The sequence below is a fragment of the Penicillium diatomitis genome (genome assembly GCF_028827545.1).
Source record: "Penicillium diatomitis strain IBT 30728 chromosome Unknown utg000002l_segment0_segment0, whole genome shotgun sequence".
Lineage (NCBI taxonomy): Eukaryota > Fungi > Ascomycota > Eurotiomycetes > Eurotiales > Aspergillaceae > Penicillium > Penicillium diatomitis.
This window is the reverse complement of record NW_026623174.1, coordinates 1,145,447-1,168,960: the sequence shown is the minus strand read 5'-3', so window position 1 is coordinate 1,168,960 and position 23,514 is coordinate 1,145,447. Positions and strand designations below refer to the sequence as shown.

Genomic DNA, 23,514 nt, shown 5'->3' with positions numbered 1-23,514 from the left:
GAAGCCGTACGCTTACCCCATTGAGTGGTGCACCTCAGTCTTTCGATGGCAGGGCTTTGCTGTAACACCTTTTGAAAAAACATATTCCCCATTTGGCCGTTATTAATTCGAAGAAAGTCACGTTTATTTCCGGCTTTGCCTCCGTTGTTTTTCAATCCTGTATGTCTTCGTAGACTATTATGCTCGAGCATGCACTGCACTCGATATTAATTGGAATTGAGTGCATGGCAGGTTATGACACTGATGGACCAATATCTTGTGTTCAGCCCATGCTCCCAAACGACTGGAATTGTACTCCGCAAATAACGTAGGAAGCAAATTCTCGAGCCGGGCATGCAGACCACCAGGCGCGGGAGAAGATCATGGTTATGGGCCCCAAGGTGCAAATACACCTTTACGCGATTGAAGACGGCCAGTATCCAGTCAGGCCTTAAAAGGAGCTTAAACTTGAACATCACTAAACTTTGCCACGCAGAATGACAGTTGTTGCTCTCTCACATCGAACATATCCACACTGACCTACGTAACAGGTTGAGGTTTCGTCCCTCCAATTAGTTTGATGCCTCAATCTCTCTCATTACACTCATACTAAGAAAACCGCGGACCAAACACCCCTTGACCTCGAGCGACTCCACGAGTCCGTTGAACAGTGCCACTGTACGTAAATGAGGTATGCTATTAGGTACTAGGTAACCGAAACAGCTGAGCACCGGCCCATATGGATAAGGTGCGACTTGAGTCGACATTCGGACATCTATTCTGACAGAACTTGTGCAGATCATCAATGTGACAACCCACGCTGGGACGGGGTAATACTCGACTTGTGTGGTTTGCAGCTAAGCTCCGTTGGCGAGATTCATGCCTCTCGGTGGAACCCCATGCATGGCATCTATGTTCATTGCTTAGTCTCTATGCCTGTCTCCTCTCTGAGCATACTTCTAATCCATTTTACAACTAGACCATGGTAGGCAGTTAGTGGATTGGGAAGACCATAATCACACCCATTCAGTCCGATTATTGAACGACCGCCCGCTGGGCTGAGGTGTTGTCTGTCAAGTCCATAGTCAATTGGGATACCTAAGTAGGACATTCATTTCTTAATCAGACGAGCAGCTTTACTGAGTATCCAGCTCTCGGGCAATTTTGAGGTGGAATTCTTGGTATATACTACAGAGTACAGACTACAGACACACCAGACCGGACATCATCAATTCTATATGAACCCACGTTTACACGGGCAGAGATCCGTTCCTGAGAGACTAGAGCTACCAACCCTCACAGTGGGGAAATTTGAAGCGACATCTATGCGCCTTGTAAGGTTGGAGACGGTTGTGAAATGACATGGACGAGAATACCTGTAGGTACGTAGTTAATGATGTTTGATGATTGCCCCTGATGAGAGTGGATATATATTTCTACCTGAACCGTCGGGAGCGGGCTTATGTCGGGTACCAAATCGGCAGCACCTCGCAGGTATTTGGATCCTATGTTACCTTTATGGATGTTACCTGATAGGTGAAAATATCTCTTGATTAGGCGCACGCATCAATGATAGATCATTGTATAGGGGCAATCTTGAAGTAATATACAGTGCTGTATTCGACTCGCAATCTTTGATCCCCGTTGGTTAATGCAACTGGAACATGTAGTGACCTGGCACAATCAGTGACATCAGTCCAGTCGAGTACTTATCCGAGCGTGGTTATGCAGCGGATGGCCAATCCTCGTGCGGATGAGGGGCGCTATACCCGATTGGGTGATTGGGAGCCCGACGCCAAAGCTCCGCCAAGTGGACGTTCTCCTTGAGATGACCGCAGTCATTATATCCTTACCTTCGAATCTTTATACCTAGGCCCGAAGCCGTCACCTCAGACGAGCGGACTGCGTTGAGGCCGTGGAATCAACTTCACCTCCTGCTTTCCCCCCGACACTCGCCGAATTGCGTCCACAAAATTATCGTTATAACCGCATGAGCTACATCTCCGTATCCGATCTGCACCCGCGATGAGTGAGTGAACTTTCACAAGGGACCTCTCTCACTCACAAATATCTCCGCGGTGGACTTCAAGGAACCGCCAGTCGTTGCATCTCAGTCGTTGCATCTCATTCCTACGGCGCTCTCCGATCGACCTTTGAAATCGGTCAACTCCATCTGACCCCGACAGGTTCGGGTCATATCGCGATAACTGCACAACAATGACTGGCTTTGAGAAATCCGTAAAAGGGGCAACTAAGCTCAAGGTAAGCAAGCGTGCAAAGCAAGTTGACATATTTCCGAAGAATTCCATTGATTATGACGAATATCGCCCGATAGCTTGCGGCCCCTAAGTCCAAATATGTCGAAACCATCCTGGTTGCCACGCACACCGGAGAAGCCGGCGTCGCAGAGATCTTTCGTTTTCTTCAACACAGGCTTCATGACTCGGCATGGACAATTGTCTTCAAAGCATTGATCATTGTCCATCTGATGATCCGGGAGGGTCAGCAGGATGCGGCGTTGGCATATCTGTCCGAGAATCCGCAGAAGATTGCACCAAGCAATTTTTCCGAAGGTACAGTGTCGCGATACCACCAGGTAGCCTGTTCACACCAATTCAGCTGACTTTCCAAACAGCTCAGTCTCAGGGACGTAACATCCGACGATATGCCGAATATTTGATGGCACGAGCCAAAGCATTCGCCACGACAACAACAGATTATGTGCGAAGCGGCCCTGGGCGCCTGAAAAGACTTAGTGTGGACAAGGGTCTGCTCAGAGAAACAGAGGTCGTTCAGCGGCAGATACGTGCCTTGCTGCGATGCGATGTCAGTATTACTGCTTGCCTTGGATTATGGCGCAGTTGCTAATCGGCGCTACAGCTGTTAACGGACGAGCCCGAGAACGAGATCAGTCTGACCGCATTCCGTCTCCTTACACTTGATCTCCTGACGCTTTACTCTGTTATGAACGAAGGAACGATTAATGTCCTGGGTACGTGGAGCACCTGTACCGAGACCCCATTATATTCATGTGATCTAAATGTGAGACAGAACACTACTTCGAAATGTCCAGACCGGATAGTGAACGGGCCCTGGCCATTTACAAGACATTTACGAAGCAGACGGAGGAAGTCGTTCAGTTCCTGGGAGTCGCCCGACACTTCCAGTCCGCCACCCGATTAGAGATTCCCAAGCTCAAGCATGCGTCTACCGATCTGACGCGCCTGCTCGAGGACGATTTGAATGACCCGGACTTTGACCTTCGCAGGCGGGAGTACTTGGCAGGCAAGGGAATCAAGAAGGATGGGAATGCGACGGCTTCAGGTGGTGGTTCCGCTCTTGCCGACTCGTCGCTCCCGGCCAAGACTCACCCAAACCCACAACCTGAAACGCAGAAGACGGCACCCGCCGACTTGATTGACTTCTTTGACTCGATTGAGCAGAATCAGCAACCCATGGCCCAGACGACAGCGATGCCGTATCAGCAAAGCGGGTTTCAACAGGCACCATTTTCTCAAGCCGTCTACCAACAACAAACAGGGTTCACCCAGCAACCACAACCCATGGGATACGATCAGCCAAATCCATTCGGACCTGGCGTGCCGCAGCAGGGGACTGGTAATCCATTCGGACAGGCGCAGGGTGTGCCTCTGCCGCTCCAGGCGATGGCCACTGGAGCCGGTTTCGGGGGATATACACCGCAGCCACAATCCTATGGGTTTCAATCGCAGCTTGTGCCGATTCCCCAAGACGCGGTGCCCACATTTCCCCAGCACATGCAACCCATGTCGCCGGGTTCGCAAGGGTCGCAGCCGCAGGCGTTGCAACCGCAACACACTGGCACGAATCCTTTCCGCCAGTCCATGCTGAACAATCTCGCGCCCGCTAGCGCACAGCCTGCTGCTCCCATTCAACGGCAGAACACCAATCCCTTCGCCCGACGTCTCTCTATGGCACAGCCCAACGGCCACCAGGGTCCTCCCGGGCAGAACGCACCCACGCCTCAGATGCCACCGACGGCGCCGGCGCTTCAGCCCCAGCGCACAGGCACGAACCCTTTTGCTCGGAATTCGACCGCGCCTCCCGCTCCCAATGCGGGTCTTCAGCCTCCAGCTGCAGCCCCCTTGCAGCCCCATCCGACGGGCAGCACCAATCCGTTCCGTCAGAGTCAATTCATCAACCAACAGACTGGCCAAGGGTGGCATACGGCACCAAATGGCACCATGGGCGGGTATGAACAGTTGGAGACGGTGCCTGTCTTCCCTCGCCCAGGTATGGCGTAAGGGAGTCGAAAAAGGGGGCAAGCAGCGTTGTGATCATTGTACTCTTTCACGCTCTCAACTGTCGTTCCTTCTTGTCTTCTGATAACATTGATTACCGTCCTCTGCTTGTGCAATCCTTCACAGACACACGCGCGCATTCGCTCGGTCTCTCTTTTCCTCGATCTCCTTCCCGTCCGTGTCCCATGTAAAGATCTCCTCCCCTTCCTCTATCTGTTTGTGAGCGTTTAGCCCTGCATTGACCACGCGCGGCTGGCCGATTGCCCCGCAATCCACGGATTTTGGCTGCGCTTGCCTGGATACTCTTTGACGCGCCCCCGGCCACATATCCCCGAGTACCGTAAATACCATCTAGTAATATGAGGCTTTTCCACATTCGATTCTTTGTACCCAATGGCTCATCAAGTTTTTGTCTCCCGGTGCAGGCAATGTGAAAGTGGTCGACCCTCACTAGTTACACCTGCCTACATGTACGTACCATCATAGTCCTTTTTTTATATATATATTTTTTCTATCTTGGACCTAACAGGTCGGATGTCCAACACGGGGCGCGCAGACAGCTCTCCTGGGCCAAGGTCCCTCAGTACCAGGCTTTTGCTCGAAGACTCCGCCGCACGAGAGACCGGAACCTCTGGACCCGAGATCCCGGTCGGAACTCGATCATCTCCGAGAGGTGGAAAAGCCAAAGTACCCGGACGTTGTCTTTTCCGCCCTTTCACCGTTGTCTGACGGGTCCTTCTTGAGTCACGAGCAGTGAGCAGTGCGCACTGAGCAGTTGTGCACTGTGCACTGTGGAGCCTCGTCGGGGAAAATGAGGCTCCACGTCTCCATCTATGCTTCCACTTGGCACTGATTGAGTCGTGAGGCGCGCAATTCATCTTATTCCAAAGCTCCGAGCGGATCCTGACTTGGCCAGAACCTCGTCCGCTGGAGGATGATCACCAAAGGATGAGGGGCGAGTTGTCGAACGAGTGCCATGCGGGTCCTGCATGTGTCAATTGTCGAGTCTGAATTTGAATTGCCTCGTGCGACACAATTGTCCAAACCGGCATTTACTAGGAACAGTCGTGTCACTCGTGTGTACATTCGTGCAGCTACTAGCTTAGTCAGTTAGCTAGTCCATCGACAACAGTACTGGCACCTCTCAACTTCCGGTGGACATGCCCCTACTTGTGCCCAAACGTGAGATTTTATGGAAGGAGAAAGCCATGTACACATTAACTTACACCCTTACTGTAGTGAGTAACTCAGTACCTTCAAGTCTGACTATCACTCGGGCCCGCTCAGAGATCATCATCTTCTCCCTCGGCAACTCTAGCAAGAAATGGACAAGTTCCGAAATGTCCTACGCGAGGGAAGCTCGGCCTCTCGTGACAGCACATGAGCAGCCCCGTCGTGACTTAACGAGCAACTCGGAGAGTGCTCCAAGTTGAGCATCAAGTCCCGCTTCCTCAAGCTCATTAAACGACCGATAGAGTTTCCGAGACGGTCCAGCCAGCGGGTGTAAAAGAGACAGAGACTTTCTCGGGAGATTCCATGTTCCACTTGAGACAAACCTTGTGTGCTTCTCTCTGCTGAGCCCATGGCTCCCAAGGTGGATCGCATCTGACCAGGACTTGGGTGAAGACTGGACAAGTTGACACCAATGCAGATACCCAAGATCCATCCATGGCTCTTTGGGTTAGTCTGGCTGGCACCGAACCAACAGTACTAGTACGGCCTCCAGTCCCCCAAGTTCTCAACCGTCTTCGTGAACCTGTCAGCCGCCCGCTTGATTGTCTCATCTCCCCCCGAGCGATCTGACCTTGGGCTTCACCCTGAGACTGCAAAGAAGAGGCAGGCCATCGACACCTCACGGCTCAAGTCATCGTCAGCAGCAGCAACGACGGCGCGAATACCAATAGTACGCACCTTGACGAACCACAGATCGAAGAAGAATTCAAAAAGAAAAGAAAAGAAAAGAAAAGAAAAAGAAAAGAAAAAGAAAAAAGTCCACTTCGCTGGGAGGCCGGTCCAGCTCCGACTTCCCCGGCTTGTACACTAGTCGCTCTAGTGGGAAATTCATGATTTGCCCAGCTGCCCGCGATGAGACCGGCTGCTGAGATGAAAACGAGTCTTCATCTTTAAGCGCACTCGTCTGCAGAATTCTCCTCGCGGATGATTCAGACTGTCCAATCCGTGCTGGGCGATTGACTCTTCTCCCTCATTTCCAACAATCTACCACAATAGTCTATTCGCTCCTGCTCACGAGATCCTCGTGCGCAAGTGCGAACCACCCACAAGCGCTACGTTTGTCACCTTCGGCAGCTCCGCCGAGTCACCAAAGGGTTGTTTGTGCCTCATCCAGGCACGCTTCATTGACTTGGGTAAAAAAAAGAAGAAAATTGACTTTGGTGGTCGTGCTCAGTGACCCCCGGATCATGGCCGCCGAAAGATTCTTTTCGAGAGAGAACGAACAGACGCTCCCCGTGCATTCACGGTCCCAAGCAGGCCCCGCGCCGACTTGGTCTGGGGCTGATGCGAATCTGCCCACGGGCGCCTACGCTTCGAATTCAACAATCGCGCATCCTCCACCCACGGATCTCATAGTATCCCAGACGGATGCGCCTGTATCGTCATCCCCTGCGACAGTGCAACAGCCCGTGCAGCCCGCCTCCGAAGATATAACGATCGTGGAGCGCAATGTCCCCTCCAAAGTCCGCAAGCCCCGCAAGGCAGCCAATGCCTCGGTGGGCAAGGCCACTCTCTTCTGGGTCAACACGGATGCCGACTCGGCTGCGACGGGGACGAAAGAGGAGACACTGAAGCGCATTCGGTCGCATGTGATGTCAGAACATAACCGCAAGAAACGCTTAGAGAGCACCAAAAAGTACAAAGGCAAGACCTGGAAGCACCTGGCCTTTCAACCTCCGGAGACGGTTTCGGATGGGGCTGTCGTAAGTCGCAATGCGAGTTTGACGCCCTCGAGTTCGTCAACCAGCACTCAATGGGAGTCTCAAGTGAGCGGTTCTTCACCAGTGACACATGGTGTCAGTCCGACCACAACAAGTCAAGGTCATCGTCCCTCTCCCACTACTGTGCTAGAGAACCAAGATTTGCCGAACGGAGCCGATGTCTCCTGGGATGAGGGAACGCAAGGCGATGAAGTGATCCAACATTCTTCAACTTTGTTACGTGACTCACCGTGGTCCTATGTCGGATCCGGTGCGAATGATCCATTCAATACGGGTCACACGCAACTGACCGATCGAATGATGCGGCACTTGCACATTTGTTAGTTACGCATCACACTCTCCGCTTGGGCCCAGAAGGGAAATCCTTGAACTGACGTGTAATATCAGTCTTGTGGGACCTCACCCAGGAAGCGCATCCTTTACAGACGCGATATAAACCCAAACTTCAGGCTCATTGGGCCGCTCTCTTGCAGCGTGACCCGTCTATCCTCCATGCTGCCATTTGCATGGCTACTTCCAACGCGGCTATGCAACGAGGCGAACTTCCCCTGCGAGATCCGGAACAGCAGCGCAGTGCCTTAGTCGTTGACACCTTTCATCACAGGGGCGAGACAATTCGCCTCGTGAATGAAGGCTTGTCAGACCCGGTCAAGTGTGCCAGTGATGAATTGATCGCGTCGGTCTCCATGTTGTTGACAATTGAGGTAAGTTTGTGCGGGTGAAGTCATGGGAGGCAAATGAGAACAACGATTACTGACAGAAAGCTTTTTTTTTTCTTTTTTTCTTTAAAAAAAAAGATTGCCTCGGGAAATGTTGATTATTTGAAAATCCACCTGGCTGGCCTACGTCAAATGGTTGGAATGCGAAAAGATTTTGCAGAAGTACCAGCTGATGTTCGGTTCCAGATTAATTGGTATGGGACTGGTATCTTGTTGTAGGCTTTGCCGGCACACGCTAAATCTTTTTTATTTATGTAGGACGGATGTTCGAGTCGCCTGTATGGCCATGACGAAACCCATCTTCCCCTTTGTCCATTGCGCTCGTCCACAGAATTTGACCCTTGTCCCCCCCAATGACGATATTGCTCAGTGCGCGACGCGACTTCTGCCCCTCTTGAACATCACGGGCGTCTTCAGTGAGACGTTCTCCAAAACAATTTACCATTTCCTCGAGCTTTGCTGGTACGCCGAATGGGTCAAGGGTGGCGGCACAACCAAAGAATTCGACGAAGAGACAGAGAATTACTTCAATGTCGAGGTACTCTCCATTGAGTACTCCCTTCATGCCGATCGATATACAGCCACCGGTCAAATCAAGGGAGATAACTCCATCGAAGGCTGCACGCGCCTCGCCTGCCTCTGCTTCCATACCATGTACATGTGGGGCTTCTATCCTCTACTGGCACCTCTCATGCCCAAACCTATTCTTGCGCTGCGCGCTGCGCTAGAAGCAACGATTCCCACTGGTCTCTTCGCACTATGTCGCGATTTATTGATCTGGCTGCTCTTTATCGGCGCAGCAAGCAGTCAAGTCATGCCTCAGGAGAGAGCGTACTTTGTGGAAGAGCTAGCCAAAGCTGCGAAACTGTACAACGTCCATACTTGGCAAGAGTGCCGTACGATCTTACTTGGGTTCTTCTATGTGGACCGGGTACTTCTTGTCATTTTGAGACAAGTGTGGCATGAGGTTGAAAGAACAATGGATACGGCTCTCGAAGAGCCTTGCTGAGAGATTGCTCCGTACCCTTGGAAAGATGCACACTGCATGGATCATAGGTCATGATGCAGTCCAGTCGACTTGGTGATATTTTCCATCATGTGATGCGTCTCAAGTATAACAATGGCTGCATAGGATGGATGCAGGAGATCAACATAGTCCATGCACATCCAATGCATACTCCACCCGGAGTTCAACGTGGTTTTTGGTAACTGCCGAGCCTGGTCATCTTCGTCACACGTATGGATACATGGCTTGTTGCCGAGCATCTGGCGTTCGATTGCACGAGATCCTGTGTGTTTTCAGTGTCCAAGTTCCGAGTTAGGATTGATCCTCTCGGTGTTCCTTGAAGGCATCTGAAAAAGCTGGCGCGCACCGTTGTTCCGCAAGCTGGGTGACTGCGGTTCAAACCCTTGGGCCATATCAACTATTCAAGGATGACGTGTGCCGATCCAAGCCGTTGGCGCAACCTGCAAACGCTGGCGCGTCGACTTTGTCCCGACTGAACGACTTTGTCCCGGCGACTCGACAATACCTTCTGGCATCGGAAAGACGAGCTCACCCCTAGTCACCGTCATTTATCAGTGGTATGAATGTCCGTATCGCACACAAGCTTTATCAACGCATGGGTCTCATCACGTCGACCGAGGGCTTGACCACGGGTCGAGTTACTGCGATGTCATCCATCCCCATGACCAGTCAACATGGGCGGAAGACACAATGGGTGGACCGGACACCACGGCGTGCACTGTTCCTGCTTTCTGGCCCAACTGCCGTCTGTGTCTTTGAAAACGATGGTTCACGGTGACGGCTCGAGCTTGATATTCGTCTGGACCATATGATCGTCTCTCGGTTTTCTTGCCCACACACGCCGTCTAGAGCAGATAGCCCATAGCATTAGAAAGGAAGAGGAAGAGCTTCCTCCCGCTCAGAAACGAGAAGTAGCACAGACAAACGAATCAGAATGAAAAGAAAACTTACGCATACCCATACCCATGAATATGGGAGTTCTTCAAATCCTTGCGCGCTTCCATCAAATACAGCTCGACTTCATCCTTGGTCCAGGGATGAGGAGCACCAAACTTTGTCAGTAGCCACATGGCATTTCCTTCCAGTCCGGCTTTCCAATGCTCCAAATTGAGGAGTCCAACTTCTTTGAGGAGCTGATCCTTTGGCCAGGGACCCAGTGGAACTTTATACAGGCGCTCATGCACATCGACAAATCCTACTGATTCGATGGACGCTCTCATGGTCTCCTGGGTCGTCAGGGGTCGACCGGCTCTGGCGGCACAGGAGATGAAGGTCTCGCCCCAGCCGGCCAGCACGCTGTTTGGTGGGAGAGATGCATCGTCGCTGCGTACTCGGACGTCAAATTCCATCTGTTCAATCCAGCCCCCAGGGACCAGATTTCTAATTCAATCGAGGGTAGTCCTCGTGGTCAGCCCGAGTGTCCGACAGAACCGGGCCGGGAGGGAAGATCAGAGACTGACTCGAAGCACTGTTGGTACAGATCTCGCCACTCATCTGGGGTGAAGGAACCCAGCAGTTGGCGGATATGAATCAAGTCGAAGGGTTCTTTCCACGTCCACGGTTTCTGCACGTCGTCGACTTCGAAAAGACAGTTTGGAGGGACCCAATTGATCGGGGGTGGGAAGAGATCCACACCACGTACTGTAGCTGTTCGAGTCGTTTGCGATTTAGAGAGTCCCCTGCACGCGCGCTCTAGATTCGAGCTATAGGATGAACAGAGTATCTTACCATTTGGAAATTGATCTGCAACGTCTCTGTTGTCAAAGTCAGCATCGACCAACGATCCGAGCGTTGGAAGAATTACATTGCCCAACAGCCTCTCCCGGTTCCAATGTCGAGAATGTGCTTGAGGTCTTGATTAGCTGGACGGCTCTGATCCTATCTTTGAGACGGAGGGTGCCAAACCTGAGGGTCTTTCTCGATCGGAGCTGCAAACAAGCGGCTCGGTTGGTTATAGTCGAGTACGACGCACACCATATGGCTATAGTGATCGGTTTCCGTTAATTTCTCATTTTCCTTCCGGTTAAACAAGGCCCGACGAGATCGGACGCACCCGAGTTCAAATGCTTCGAATTGTTGTTCGTCCGAGGGACTCCTTCATTGAGATTCAGCCAAGACGGCCCACTTCGTGAAGAGCGCGTACCGCAGGTCCGATCCGGCGGCTTACCAGTAGACATTCTCCTTGAAGGCCTGATACCTGGAAGACATTCCAACTGACGTTCAGCTCCCCAACCGGTGAGACCACACTGGTGAGATGAATTTCTCTTACCTTCTCCCATTTTCAATGCGACCTCGCGCAATCCTTGACGCGATGGATGTTGTATCACTTTGGGAGACATCGCAGCTTAGTGTCTTGACCTTGTCGTCAACGAGGCGCGACAACCGCCATTACACTCACGAGTCAAAGTCTCGAGTCCCGGCAGCGGTGATATCCCTCGTTAAATGGATATTGAGATCCTACAAGTATACTGTCAGATACAGATATCGTTCCAGACGAGTTGCAGATCACCATTGAAGAAGGGAGCGATCAATACCAACCACGTCTATGCGTTGGACGGCCATGACCATGATCTGGTGTGGTCACTCAAGAAGTACGCGGTCCGAGTGGGAAAAACAAGCGATGAGGTATGAGGAGAAGCTGTCTTTCTTTTTTTATTCCCCTGCTAATACGAGATGAGGAAGGGTGTGTGGAGATCCAGCATCCTTGAACTTAGGTCAAGTACCTTCTAGACCCAAACTACCGGTATCTTCTCACGGGAAGAGGTAGCTTTGAAGGAGGGGGGGGGGCTTGAAAATCCTTTTTTTCCCCCTACAAGATCTTCAAACCTTACGTGTCACTCGCCGACAGCCGAGCTCGGCCATCAAACGTGTGCAGGACTTTTGTGGCCAGCATCCAAATGACCGGACGGTGATGTACACGGTACATTTGTTGACCGCGGATATCTTGCATTGATCATCAGCTGCAGTAGGTTACCAGGTTACCAGGTTACCAGGTAACTCGGTATATCATCATCTGCTGTGTGGAAATCTCAGTCTGACTAACAGTCGCATGCGCAGAATTCCCATTTTACGAGTACTCGACTCCAATCCATAATCCACTGCCACGTGCACATCGTCACCACTCGGTGGGTCGCCCCAACACGGGCGAGTTAGGGGTCTGGGGCAAAAGAGGCCATGAAATCTGGAGACATCATCCGTCTGTGACTGAGTGCCAAGTGTCTCTCGTCCAGTTGGCCCTGTCCTAGGTGGGCCGAAGTCCTGCTTTGCACTCGGCTTGTACTAGATATAGATGGGAGAGAGTAGAGAGTGAAAAGTCAGACTGGACCTCCTTCCTGTCTGGCAAATTGCCAGTCCTCGCTAGTGTCGCTAGACTCGCTACTATGTACCTACTACCTACTAGCTGGACAAATGCAGCACCTTCCAAGGTTGACGACGAATGGACCACTGGTTTGTCACTAGAAGTCGATGCGGGGACACAGTTCTCTCCTCAACATGGAATTCTAGCTCGCAATTCGATGCCGCCCGTTGGCGACCGTTGAGATTTGGCGCTCCGGCGCAAAAGTTTATCGAAAGCCGACCGGTGTCGGGGAGTGGTCACTGGTAAGCTGTTGAGGTGATGTATGTACATACTGAGCAATGAGCAGAAGTCCGTAGACTGTACAAGTGTGTAGTAACTTCGTGTCTGTGCAGCATAATGACCAGCGTATACCAATTTCCCAGATCCTGTGAGAGCATGGGAACGGAATCTGAAAGCGACCGATCTTCTCGCAAGGAAAGTCGAATATCTAGCCACTGACTGAGCTACGACAGTTGCCGGCCTTCGTCGGTGAGGTGATGGAGGAGAAACAGCCTACCCGGCACCCGCATGCATCCTGGGATTACAAACCCAAGAACCTTTCGACGTGTCCACGAACAGAAGAGCGGTGACCCATGAATTGGTCCATTCGTAGAGCTCACCGTGTGGATATGAAGCTGCGAGGACATGAATTCCAGGCCAACTTGGAGGCTGGTCTAGATCAGATTAGTTCAGGTTTTGACTGTGTGACTTTTGCCAAATGCCCCCGAGCGCTTTATATCTGCTGTATCCACAGTCTGACTAGTGACTACACTGCGACAGTACCTGGAGATATCCATATGGCCTAATCCTGGATAAACTACACCCACGGTAAAAGGAGTAGTAAACCCGGTAGGTATGACTTATGCTAGACTCAAAGCTCAACACCTGGCAATCGAATAGGGGAAACCCTTCGCGCGAGTGTTTGAAGGTGAGTAACTTGGTCAACGTCTGCACGCGCACCAACATTCGATCGACGCCTCGGCCGTCGAGGCAGAGGTGCGTGTGAATAGAAGGTGGCTCGCAAAGGTCCCACGCTCAGGAGCCGACTCCCCCCCCCCGCTTCATGCAGTACACCTCACTACACCACGTGTGCGGCACTGCGGGATAATCGCCAATGTATCGTATATGGTATCGGCACGGAGTGCTCCAATATCGACACTCTCGTCAAACATGGGAACATGCAAGTCTCAGCATATCACTCTGTCACTCTTTCACGGTCCTCGCCGCTCGGATGCTTGATGCGTCATCTCGAGTGTTCTGCCTTCAATGTCGATGATCTGACATGCAACAGTCGCGAAGGGTTTCATACTGAGTAGACTGACCTTGGCCGTGGCAATCCTTCTGAAAATTATTGAATGCGAGCTCAGGTGGAATGAGTTGAATTGTTTCAAGCCAGCGAAATGGTCGTCGGATAAGATCTCCTCAGGTTCCGCCCATCACTAGCCTACTAGCCTGGACCGATAGGGCCTTGACTTTGCCCCCCCTCTAACTTAAAACGGGATGATGCTTAATGGAGCTTTAAGAAGACGCATGGGGGCTGTTTTTTTCCAGCCGGGAGTCTGACTTTACCCTGTAGACAAAGACGCCAGTACGTCGGAGACAACACAGACGGTACTCTTCTTGGCATCAATCCAGCATTATCACCAGAATTTCATCAACCCTCGAGCTAAGGTCCTTCTCTCCGCGACGGCTGCTTGATCACGTCGAGAGAGATCCCCGCAATCTCTTTCTTTTGAGGGCAGCGTTCGAAGCTATCGAGGCCTTTTGCTTCCCGATTGTCATTTTGTGAATTCGCCATGGCGGAAAAGAACGAGACCGTCCTGATCACAGGAGGATCCGGCTTCATTGCCATGTGGTGTATCATCCAATGCTTGCAGGCAGGCTACCAAGTCAGGACCACCGTGCGGTCGCTGAAACGGACCGAGACCGTCCTGCAAGGACTCCGATCCGCGGGCGCACTCAACCCCGAGACGGTGGTCTTCAAAGAAGCTGATCTGCTTCAGGACGAGGGCTGGAAGGAAGCCGTGGAGGGATGTACGTATGTCCTTCACGTTGCGTCTCCCTTCCCGGCCGAGGCACCCAAGCATGAAAACGACCTGATTGTTCCCGCCCGCGACGGCACTCTGCGCGTGCTTCGGGCAGCCAGAGACGCTAGCGTGAAACGCGTCGTGGTCACTTCTTCGTTTGCCGCCATCGGCCAGGGCCATCGAGGCCGAGATCCTTCCAAGCCCTTCACCGAGGAAGATTGGACCGACCTGAGCGGGCCTGGGGTCGGAGCCTACGAGAAGAGCAAGACGATTGCCGAACGGGCGGCCTGGGACTTTATCGATCAGGAAGGTGGCAATCTGGAACTGTCGGTCGTGAATCCCGTCAGTGTCATGGGTCCCATTCTGGGGACCGAGATATCCACTTCGATCCAGGTGGTGAGCCGTCTCTTGAGCGGTGCGATCCCAGGATGTCCCAATATTGAATTTGGCGTGGTGGATGTTCGTGATGTGGCCGATCTGCATCTGCTGGCAATGACGCACCCCAACGCCAAGGGGGAGCGATTCCTGTGTATGGCGCCGCCTGCCATGTCCATTCGGGATATTGCGTTGACGCTTCGTGAGAGAATGGGGCCTCAGGGGCGGAAAGTGCCCACGAGGACGATCCCCAACTTTGTCTTGCGGTCCCTTGGCTTCTTTGATTCGGGGATTGCCCTCGTCATTCCGTATCTGGACGAGGCTCGCCCCGGATCAATTGAGAAGGCCAAAACGTCCCTGGGGTGGAATCCTCGCTCGAATGCCGACGCGGTCGTTGCCTCGGCAGAGAGTCTCATTCATCACGGGGTTGTCAAGGTCTAGGTCGGGGTTCAGGTAAGATAGGAGTTAGACAGCGTACCAATCTGTGGATATCTTTTGGTACGGTGACGCTGTGAATCATTCACAACGAATGGATGCCATGTCCCATGTAAATGTGTTTGCAGCTCCATCTACCGAATATGAACAATATACACTTGTGTCCTCATCTATTGAAGATGAGACGAGATATTCTGGTACACATGTATATATATATATATATATACAAAAAAAAGAGTAGCGGCATGTGTCATTCTCCGAGCCTGCGGAACTAGACTAGACTAGAGAAAAGGAAGGAACAGGGATCTTGATCTTGACTTTGTATATCTGCTCGACACGTCGAAACAGCCAGCCCCCCTCCAAATCTCCGCTACGCGATCAATCCCATTTAAGCGGAGACGGTCACGGAGGAGGAACCGCTGCTCTGGTAGCCCTCGGTGAGCAGGATCTGGTAGTCGTGCTGGCCGAGCTGCATGCCGTGCTGGGCCCAGGCGTTGAAGTGGTTGCCGGTGGTGACGGTACCGCTGGAGCGCTTGTTCTGACGGATGGACCAGTACTGGTTGAAGGTCTGGGTACCGGAGATGGAGGGCTGGTTGTACTGGGTGTGCTGGTAGATGTCGTAGTTGGAGCCGTCGCTGTAGACGGTGCCCTTGTGCTCCATGCCGGAGCCGGGGTTGTAGGAACCATAGTTCTCGAGGATGTAGTACTCGATCAGGGGACCCTTGGTCCAACCGTAGACACCCAGGTAAGCATTACCGGAGGGCTTGAAGTTGGCGGTGTACTTGATGTTACTAGAGAAAGAGAGATGTTAGTGTTTCATGGTCCCGAAGAGATATCTGATTCCACCAATCTTCGACAAGGAAGCATTTTACTTACCGAGCAGCACCCTTGGCCCAACCCTTACCGCAGGTGAAATCACCGGCGTTGTTCCAGTTGACGCTGTACTGACCAGCAGCACCGTTGGTGTAGGAAACCTGACCACCGCCGTTGGTCCAGAACGAGTAGTAGAAGCCGTTGTTGGTGCCAACCTGGCTGTTGGTGATGGTCTGGCGCTCAACCAGCTCGGTGGGAGCAGACCAGGCACCCACGGCGACGGCGGCAGCGACGAAAAGTTTGGTGAAAGAAACCATGATGAAGAATTAAGAGAAAAGAATGTTCTTGACACAGTCAATTTGCGAGAGAGAGAGAGAGAGAGAGAGAGAGACAGAGAGAGACAGAGAGAGAAGAAAAGAATGCTTTGTTGATGGAGAAAAAAAAAGCAAGTGTAGAGGGACCGATCTCTGGAGACTTTATAGTCGCAAGATCTGCAGATCTTTGAAATCTAGGTCCGTCGATCAATTTGCGTGAAAGAGACCCTTTGTCCCTTTCTTCTTCTGTGATGGCAATTTACCCGGACGTCACTCGAGAGTCGGTACCCTGGCCCTCAAGGTGAATCATGTTCTAACATCATTTGGCAGGATACGAGACACCCAATGTCCCGAAATGATCCAGCCAGGGGAGATCCCTCGTGGTGACGGAGCCTGACACCACTTGAGACGCTGGCGTCAAACAAAGATCCACTTCGCCCAACGGCACTGACTCAAACAAGAAAATCCCCCGACCGGTAATGCAGAACCTGAAGAAGTTAAAATGAATCTGGGGTAACAAAGGATGAGAACCCTCGGCCATTTCAAGACCAAGCCATGCCTCATTGCCACTCAAACATACCAACGGGCAGTGACCGATATCGATTCAGTCCGTATGGAGTGGGTCGCTCCTTGAATTGCAACTCCATCAAGTGGATGGACACAAGCTTGCTGAGGCTTCTTGAATGGCCGCGCTTCAAGTCTCTTCGCTGCTGTTCTGCCTACACAAGTCTCCGAGTCATGAAGCATGCTAATGATTCAAGCCCAGAGTATATGCAGGATTCAGCCAATTTAGCCACGGCATCGGGATAGATTCGGTTGTTGCCGCCGGGGAAATAGTCAAATATGAACCGTCGTTACCTGGATGGTGTCTCATCATAATTCCCCTGTTGATCGGTCCTCTAAAGGTCCGCTGAAGGGCCTAGATTGACAGGCTTTGCCACTCATCAATGATGAAGAAAATAGCAGTGAACAATAGTGCCTGTCCAATGTCCATACTACCGGGTAGTGGGTAAACAATTGGGCCACCCGGTCTTCAATTCTCACGCAGACTTAAATGCGGAAGTAGCCCAGAATGCCATGCTGTGAAATCGTTGATTTCTTGTAGATTGGTCCTTTTCGAATCATGCTAGGACATTTGAATAAAGACCGATGGCGTTGAATTGCCTTTACTCACAGGCCAGTCCATACGTAGACAGTACTTACTGCACTCATGAGTGCGCCAAGCTTAGCGAGCCACCATACGAAGCCTACAAACTTTCTCGTGTGTATTTGAACCTGATAAATAAGACTGTGCTATGATGAATTGCACAGAGTCGTCACACTTAGCACAGATCATACTATCCGAGCAAATAGGTTCCACGTTGGAGATTAGCAAATGAGTCTTGGTGAGGAACGATCCCGAGCCCGTGTGGCAAGGATTCGGATATGAAATGGGATGGGTCATTGTCTCATTTTCTATCGAGTAGGCTACCCACGTATATCATATCCCCATAGGCAATCTCTGAAAGTAATCTCCACAAGATAACATTACTACGGGAGACTTCAAGGTTGGCAGTAGAGAATTGGTCGTAGGCGGCCAAGGCAGTCTGCCCAGGCATTATACTTGTATTGGAGAGTTGCTTTGTTTCTCACACGTGTAGCCATATCTCTACTACAACCTGCCCTGGGCGATAACCTCTCTATATTGTTCAAATAGGCTGATTGATTGGAAAGTGATCATCCGTATCAGCTCGGTGGAAATTGTGCGTGGAGGTCCAGTCGATGAGATTTGTTAAACCATGATTCTACATGCACAGTATAGGCGCAGAAAATTATCCCAATTTATTCAAATTGAAAAGTCGTCCTGCCAGTCTGCAGTTCCACCCTTGTCAGTCATTGCAAAGTGGAGTCTTTCAAGCTGAGAACTGAACATCACACATACAAGAGCCTCGCTCGAGTCCATGAAATCCCGCAATTCTTCAAATGAATGGACTTTTCTATTATGGCAAGGCCCGCCGGACATTGTCCGATTTGTATGAAGCAGAACCAACTCTACTTGCAGATGCAAGCCACCCTGACTTACAGATGCCAATTTTCTTTCCGTAATCACGCGAGTGTTATCAAAAAAGGTGCAAGTTTACGCTGCTCTTTTCGTCCCGATCAGAGAAATCCGTCAAGACCTGTTTCACACGAATAGATGAATTGAACGAGGTCGAACCAGATCTTGGAAATACGCTGTTCAGATGAAGCTAGCAAGCGGGCATTGTACCTTGCAGCTATGGTGATGACGAAGTTAGATCAGAGTCAGACTCATGGACGCTGCCAGTAAGCTTCCACCAGCAGCCAGGTCGGGGAGGATTCTCCACGTCAACAACTACTACCTAAAGTGCCCCCTATGCAAGGCCGTTTCAGGGGCGCTGAGAAATTCAAGGCTAGTGGCAAGCTCATCGAGATATGTCCCTTTCGATCAGTCTTCTCTGTTGGTAAAGAGAGGAGATATAAATCCAGGCAGTGTGAAACGATGTGTCCTGAGTGACGAAGATATCGAATCGACCCAGATCCCGAGTCATTCATTGCTATAACTTATGCAGAGTTGTAACCCACGCAGATCCATCTGCGATATCAAGTGCGTGTCTTCTCGGCTATTTTCAAGCTCTTCGTGACCGGTTCAAGGATTCACAAAAAACAAGGCGCAAAAAGTGAGCCAGAGGACTTGTCTCAATACCAGCCAATCTCGCACACTATCAGCAACATAGAGACTGCGGCCTGTGTGCGCGAGCGAAGAATTGAGCGGGAGAAATTAGGTCGTGATCAGCGAAGTACACATCACAGACCTGGAAAAAGGAGCAGATAGAGACGAGGAAGAATTCAAGATCGAGACCAAGGATGTGCGGAGCGGAGGTGGAAACTTTGTCTACTTTGATATGACATGATCGTTGGGCTTGAAGCTACAAATGGGCAGACGATGAATGTCACGCGCGGGAATCTTTCATCACGTTGAGAGTGCCACTAGTACCTTTGTTGAGCGTGGAATGTACAAGTTGACACTGGACACACCGTATGTGACTCCATCTAATGTTTAAGCAACCCCGGGGAAGATTATCATCATATGTTTTAATCAAGCCGTTTGTCTTTTGCATATGACATCATTACATATGTTTGCCGTCTTTTTTTTTTTTTTTTTTTTTTTGGCTCCTCTCGGCTAAGAAGGAGAGCCTATCAGTCAGGGGTATGCTGAATGATATTTTACTTATTGCCTGTCTACTGGCAGGATGGCAGAATGATGCTGCATCAACTGCTTCGCAATACCCGTTGTGATACGTACAGAAAGTAATCCAGAGTTATGTGGGCTTTCTATGTTCTGATCTTGATGCAGTAGTCTATCTTTGACAAGAGGTCCGAACGCTACTTATTAGCTTACAGGCCATCTCTAAACAGACCTGATGGGACACGGCTTCCAAGACGCCGCTTGAAATTTTGAAAATCGCGAGACGAAGGACTTATTCATAGGCTCAAGCGTCATCAACAATTCATACATGTAGTGAGGAATGATCCTCGACTTGCCTTTAAGCCCGTGGTCCCGGGCTTACGAGATTGGTTCTCACTTGACATGCTCAATCTGATGCAAAGTCGTCCACGTACCCCATGTTATCTGAAACCCGCGAACTCGTCCTTTGATCAATAATGACAGCAACACGTATGACCTGTCAACTCAGGTCAGTCCTCAATCTCATCGCATTATGAAAGAAACCCTGCAATTCTGAGTCTCGCCTCCTTGATCATTCGGCTCGGTCGCTCGTAAAAGTTGATCGATCAAGTCTTTCCCCTTGGCGGGATGAGAAAGCCTTGAACGGAATTATTCGCATTCCAAGTGTACTATCTCTCAAATTGACCAACAAGATACACCTGCACCACTAGCTCTTGCAGTAAGCCTATGCGATTGAATCAAGGTCACCGAAACAATAGGTATCTCAGCTCCGCTGAGCAGAGAGGCCGACTGAAAGCCGAGTTTGGCCCGGGTGGATCTCGGTGATCGTTCGGGGTTCGAGAGCCATATCATTGAAAAGATCTCGGACTACTACTAAATACTTCTGTAGCCCCCCCCTGAAATGATATTGCAAGTCTACCTCCAGTATTTTCTTCGTGATCTTCTAGATCTCGAGACTTTTTCTCCGATTTCATATCCCATTCTCTGACAGAATGGTTCGAACACCAGTGGCTCGATTTCAACAAGACACTGTACAACATGCGACGCATGACACATATGACAGGCGTGGGGGAAAAAAACCAATCTCCCAGAGACTGAGATGGAAACGCAGGCCATTTTGTTTCCCTGGGATTGGAAAATACAACGTCTTTCCAGCTCATAACATCACGATGAGACCTTAGTCTTCTCCGGCCATCGATTGCATCACCTGATCTCACGAATCGCTCATCAATCCATCTACCGTGGGCTGAATTGACAACTCAAGGAGCCCATCAACACAGAGCCTCGACCAAGCTATCTCAGAACTCGGGATGCTTGGTTACTCGCACTATCACTAACATCACAAATATTGCACATTGTGAGCCTAGCAAGGGTGCTTGCTACTCTACAAACTTGACTATCGCGTTTTCACAACAAAAGCTGCCCCAAGCTCGACAAGGCCTCACAAGCCTGTTTGATTCTGGATCCGTGATTCAGACCATCATCTTTGCTCTTGCTAAACTTGTCTCATTGAATGACTTTGTTACCGCCGGTTGTTGTGGGTTTCAAGCGTCAAGTCTTGTCACTGTCCAGTGTACACCGACAGGCCCGGGTCCCGTTGGCTTGCAACCCCTGACTGGCGCAAGCTCCTCTCTTGATGAAGGATTTCAAATCACCTACGACTTACGAAAGCATTCACTACACGTGGAAAGAAGTAAAGTCTTATGAGTGGATTATTAATGAAGTACAGTGATCATGACAGGGGGGCAAAAAGGTTACATTTCCAGACCCAGCGTCCAAAGAAGTCGACTTTTTTCTTCTCGGGGGCCTCCATTGGAGCAGAAATCAGGCGAAAGAAATCTCAACAGCAGAATGGCAAGAACAACAGTTTCAGCAAACGCCGCATGTGGGACGAATCTCTGTGAGCAAATGGGACACCAAGTCCCGAGCAAAGGCAAACGAGAGAGGAATGAGGAACGGATTCCGATCGATTTCCGCGGCTACCTTCCAAAGTGTCTTCCACGATGACGCGGACGGCGACCCTTGCGAGAAGGTGCAAATTGAACCTTGGCATCATCGACAATGCAACGTGGACGGACAAGGGAAAAGGGGGGGGGGGGACAAGGAAAAAGGGTATATCATCATATTACACGCGACAAAGCGCGCTCATCGCTCCGGTTCAAGATGCTGCAATTTGCAACTAAACGGGCCGTTACTTAAGCAAGTTCACGCTGGGTCTTGGAGCGGCGGCTACGACCGGTGGGAGACCATGGGAAGTGAGCAACAGGAACGATGAAGAAGCTGTTGCTGTTATCGGCCAGACCGGCGAGAGCGTTGTACCAAGCAGCAAAGGCAGCAAGGAACCCGAAGAAACCGCCAGCCTTTTGAACGGCGACGTACTGTTGTCCACCGGGGCGAACCAGGTATGAGATTCCAAGCAACAGGAAGGTCATGTCCAGGAAGAAGAACAGCAAGAAAAAGGCAACGGTGGATCGCAGGGTACAGATAAGCAAGATGGTGGTGAAGATGAACCATCCCATCAAGAAGAGGCCCATGGAGTCGAAGAAGGCGGACTCGTCTACATTTCCGGCGGCGTCCTTGACCACAAGTGAATTGACAATATCGAACCCACCGGGAGTCAAGACAATGGCGAAAGCGAGCCAGAAACCACCGTACGAGGAGAGTGCAGTAGCACCAAAGGTGTTGCCGACAGCCATTTCCCTATGAGCGGATGAGAATCAGTACCCGCGTTCCTCATGCGATGTGCATGACGCCAGTCATGGAAAAATGACGAGGATGCGCAACCACTTACCACATGCCAGCCAGCAGCTGGACCAGACCACCATAGCCGAAAGCAAGAGAGACAACAATGTTGGGCTTGCCGAGACCGCGAGTGTACATGTTGATGGCACTCAACACAAAAGTAGTGAGCGCGAAAGCGCACAGGCCGAGAGGAGCAGGGTTGGCGAACTTGCGGTTCTCGACGGGCTTGTACAGACCAGGCTGGAATTCTCCGCCAAAGGGACGCAGACGGGCATCCTCGGCATTAACGTGGGCCAGGGGTCCGTAACCGAATCGGGCAGCAGCGCGGGCGACCTCGTGCTCCTCCGCAGACATTTGCGGATGGATAGGAGCACCCTGGTGATGATCCGTAGCGGCGGTACCCGCGGGGACAGTACCGACGTCCTTCTCGAGGGCGCCGTTGTTGTGAACTTCGGTGGACATTATGGTCGCCGACGAGTTCTAGATCTGGTGAGGAGGAGGATGAGAAGGTGAGAAATGAATCCAGCAAAGGATGGTTCGGCTTGCGAGATGGGAAAGAAGCGTGCAACGCAGTTACACTGGAATGGGAGGAGACAAGAATTAAAACGAAACTATCACAGGCCGTCCAGCTCAGCTATAACGGATTGCAACCAGGATGAAAGAAGAGTAAGGGTGGATGGAAGGGCGACAGGCAAAAGGACGGTATTATTATATCTGCAGAGGGCCGCCTCCAGATTGAGACATGAGAGCAACCGCCGCCAGAAAAGGATAGACGGATGATGGGGCCCCCGTACCGGGCGAACGACTGGTTGAGGCGAACAGCTTTGGAGAAGCGGAGACCAGACCCAAGGGTACCAGTGCATTTGTCCAGAAGGTGGAGTGACTTTTTGCCTTTTGGTTCTTCCCTTTTTGGGCAATTTTTTTTTTTTGGGTCCTTTGGCGACTCTGTTTTTTTTTTCCCTTTTTCGGCTTCGGAGCTGGAAGCTCGTGAGGTACCAGCTCAACCCGCTCAGCCGACCCCAGTACCACACAGGCTCTGGACTGCACCCGGGGGACCCTTTGGGCGGACGGGAAACTCGACATGCCGAAAATGGGGAAATTCGGGACCCAAGAGGGACACGTCCCAGGAATCGAAAAGACAAAAAGGGAAAAGTACAGATGCCCTAATGAAGGAAGAGAAAAAAAAAAAGTGGAGTTTCCACTCAGCCGTGGTGACTTACCCGCTTTTGGGGGGGGACTGGCCTGTCACTCAGCAATCAAAATGATGTGCAGCCGTAGGAGAGCAGTCCGCGGATGCCAAGAGGTGAACTAACTTGGCTGGAGCG

General features: G+C 51.2%; 6 protein-coding genes across 6 annotated transcripts; 3 read left to right on the top strand and 3 right to left on the bottom strand.

Annotated features, from left to right (window-relative positions):
* Positions 1-2,196: 2,196 nt before the first annotated feature.
* On the top strand, positions 2,197-4,262 carry N7539_001533 (ENTH domain protein; the record flags this gene model as incomplete). The annotated part of the gene is made up of 5 exons (XM_056931136.1): positions 2,197-2,241; positions 2,315-2,552; positions 2,615-2,805; positions 2,860-2,971; positions 3,031-4,262. 5 exons carry the CDS (start codon positions 2,197-2,199, stop codon positions 4,260-4,262), a joined length of 1,818 nt encoding a protein of 605 aa, XP_056793167.1.
* A 2,417-nt stretch (positions 4,263-6,679) lies between these two features.
* Positions 6,680-8,941, top strand: N7539_001532 (uncharacterized protein; the record flags this gene model as incomplete). The annotated part of the gene is made up of 4 exons (XM_056931135.1): positions 6,680-7,532; positions 7,601-7,917; positions 8,011-8,126; positions 8,191-8,941. The coding sequence occupies 4 exons, from the start codon at positions 6,680-6,682 to the stop codon at positions 8,939-8,941; spliced, it is 2,037 nt and encodes a 678-aa protein (XP_056793166.1).
* A 787-nt stretch (positions 8,942-9,728) lies between these two features.
* N7539_001531 (uncharacterized protein) lies at positions 9,729-11,416 on the bottom strand (the record flags this gene model as incomplete). The annotated part of the gene is made up of 8 exons (XM_056931134.1): positions 9,729-9,804; positions 9,911-10,339; positions 10,420-10,606; positions 10,688-10,713; positions 11,013-11,054; positions 11,127-11,156; positions 11,229-11,285; positions 11,358-11,416. Coding segments are annotated over 8 exons (906 nt in total), but the record flags the coding sequence as incomplete, so codon positions are not given.
* A 2,676-nt stretch (positions 11,417-14,092) lies between these two features.
* On the top strand, positions 14,093-15,139 carry N7539_001530 (SDR family oxidoreductase; the record flags this gene model as incomplete). The annotated part of the gene is made up of 1 exon (XM_056931133.1): positions 14,093-15,139. The coding sequence occupies one exon, from the start codon at positions 14,093-14,095 to the stop codon at positions 15,137-15,139; it is 1,047 nt and encodes a 348-aa protein (XP_056793164.1).
* Positions 15,140-15,521: 382 nt separating this feature from the next.
* On the bottom strand, positions 15,522-16,263 carry N7539_001529 (glycoside hydrolase family 11 protein; the record flags this gene model as incomplete). Its single annotated transcript, XM_056931132.1, has 2 exons — positions 15,522-15,924; positions 16,010-16,263. 2 exons carry the CDS (start codon positions 16,261-16,263, stop codon positions 15,522-15,524), a joined length of 657 nt encoding a protein of 218 aa, XP_056793163.1.
* Positions 16,264-21,642: 5,379 nt separating this feature from the next.
* N7539_001528 (acetate uptake transporter family protein) lies at positions 21,643-22,651 on the bottom strand (the record flags this gene model as incomplete). Its single annotated transcript, XM_056931131.1, has 2 exons — positions 21,643-22,147; positions 22,239-22,651. The coding sequence occupies 2 exons, from the start codon at positions 22,649-22,651 to the stop codon at positions 21,643-21,645; spliced, it is 918 nt and encodes a 305-aa protein (XP_056793162.1).
* Positions 22,652-23,514: the final 863 nt, after the last annotated feature.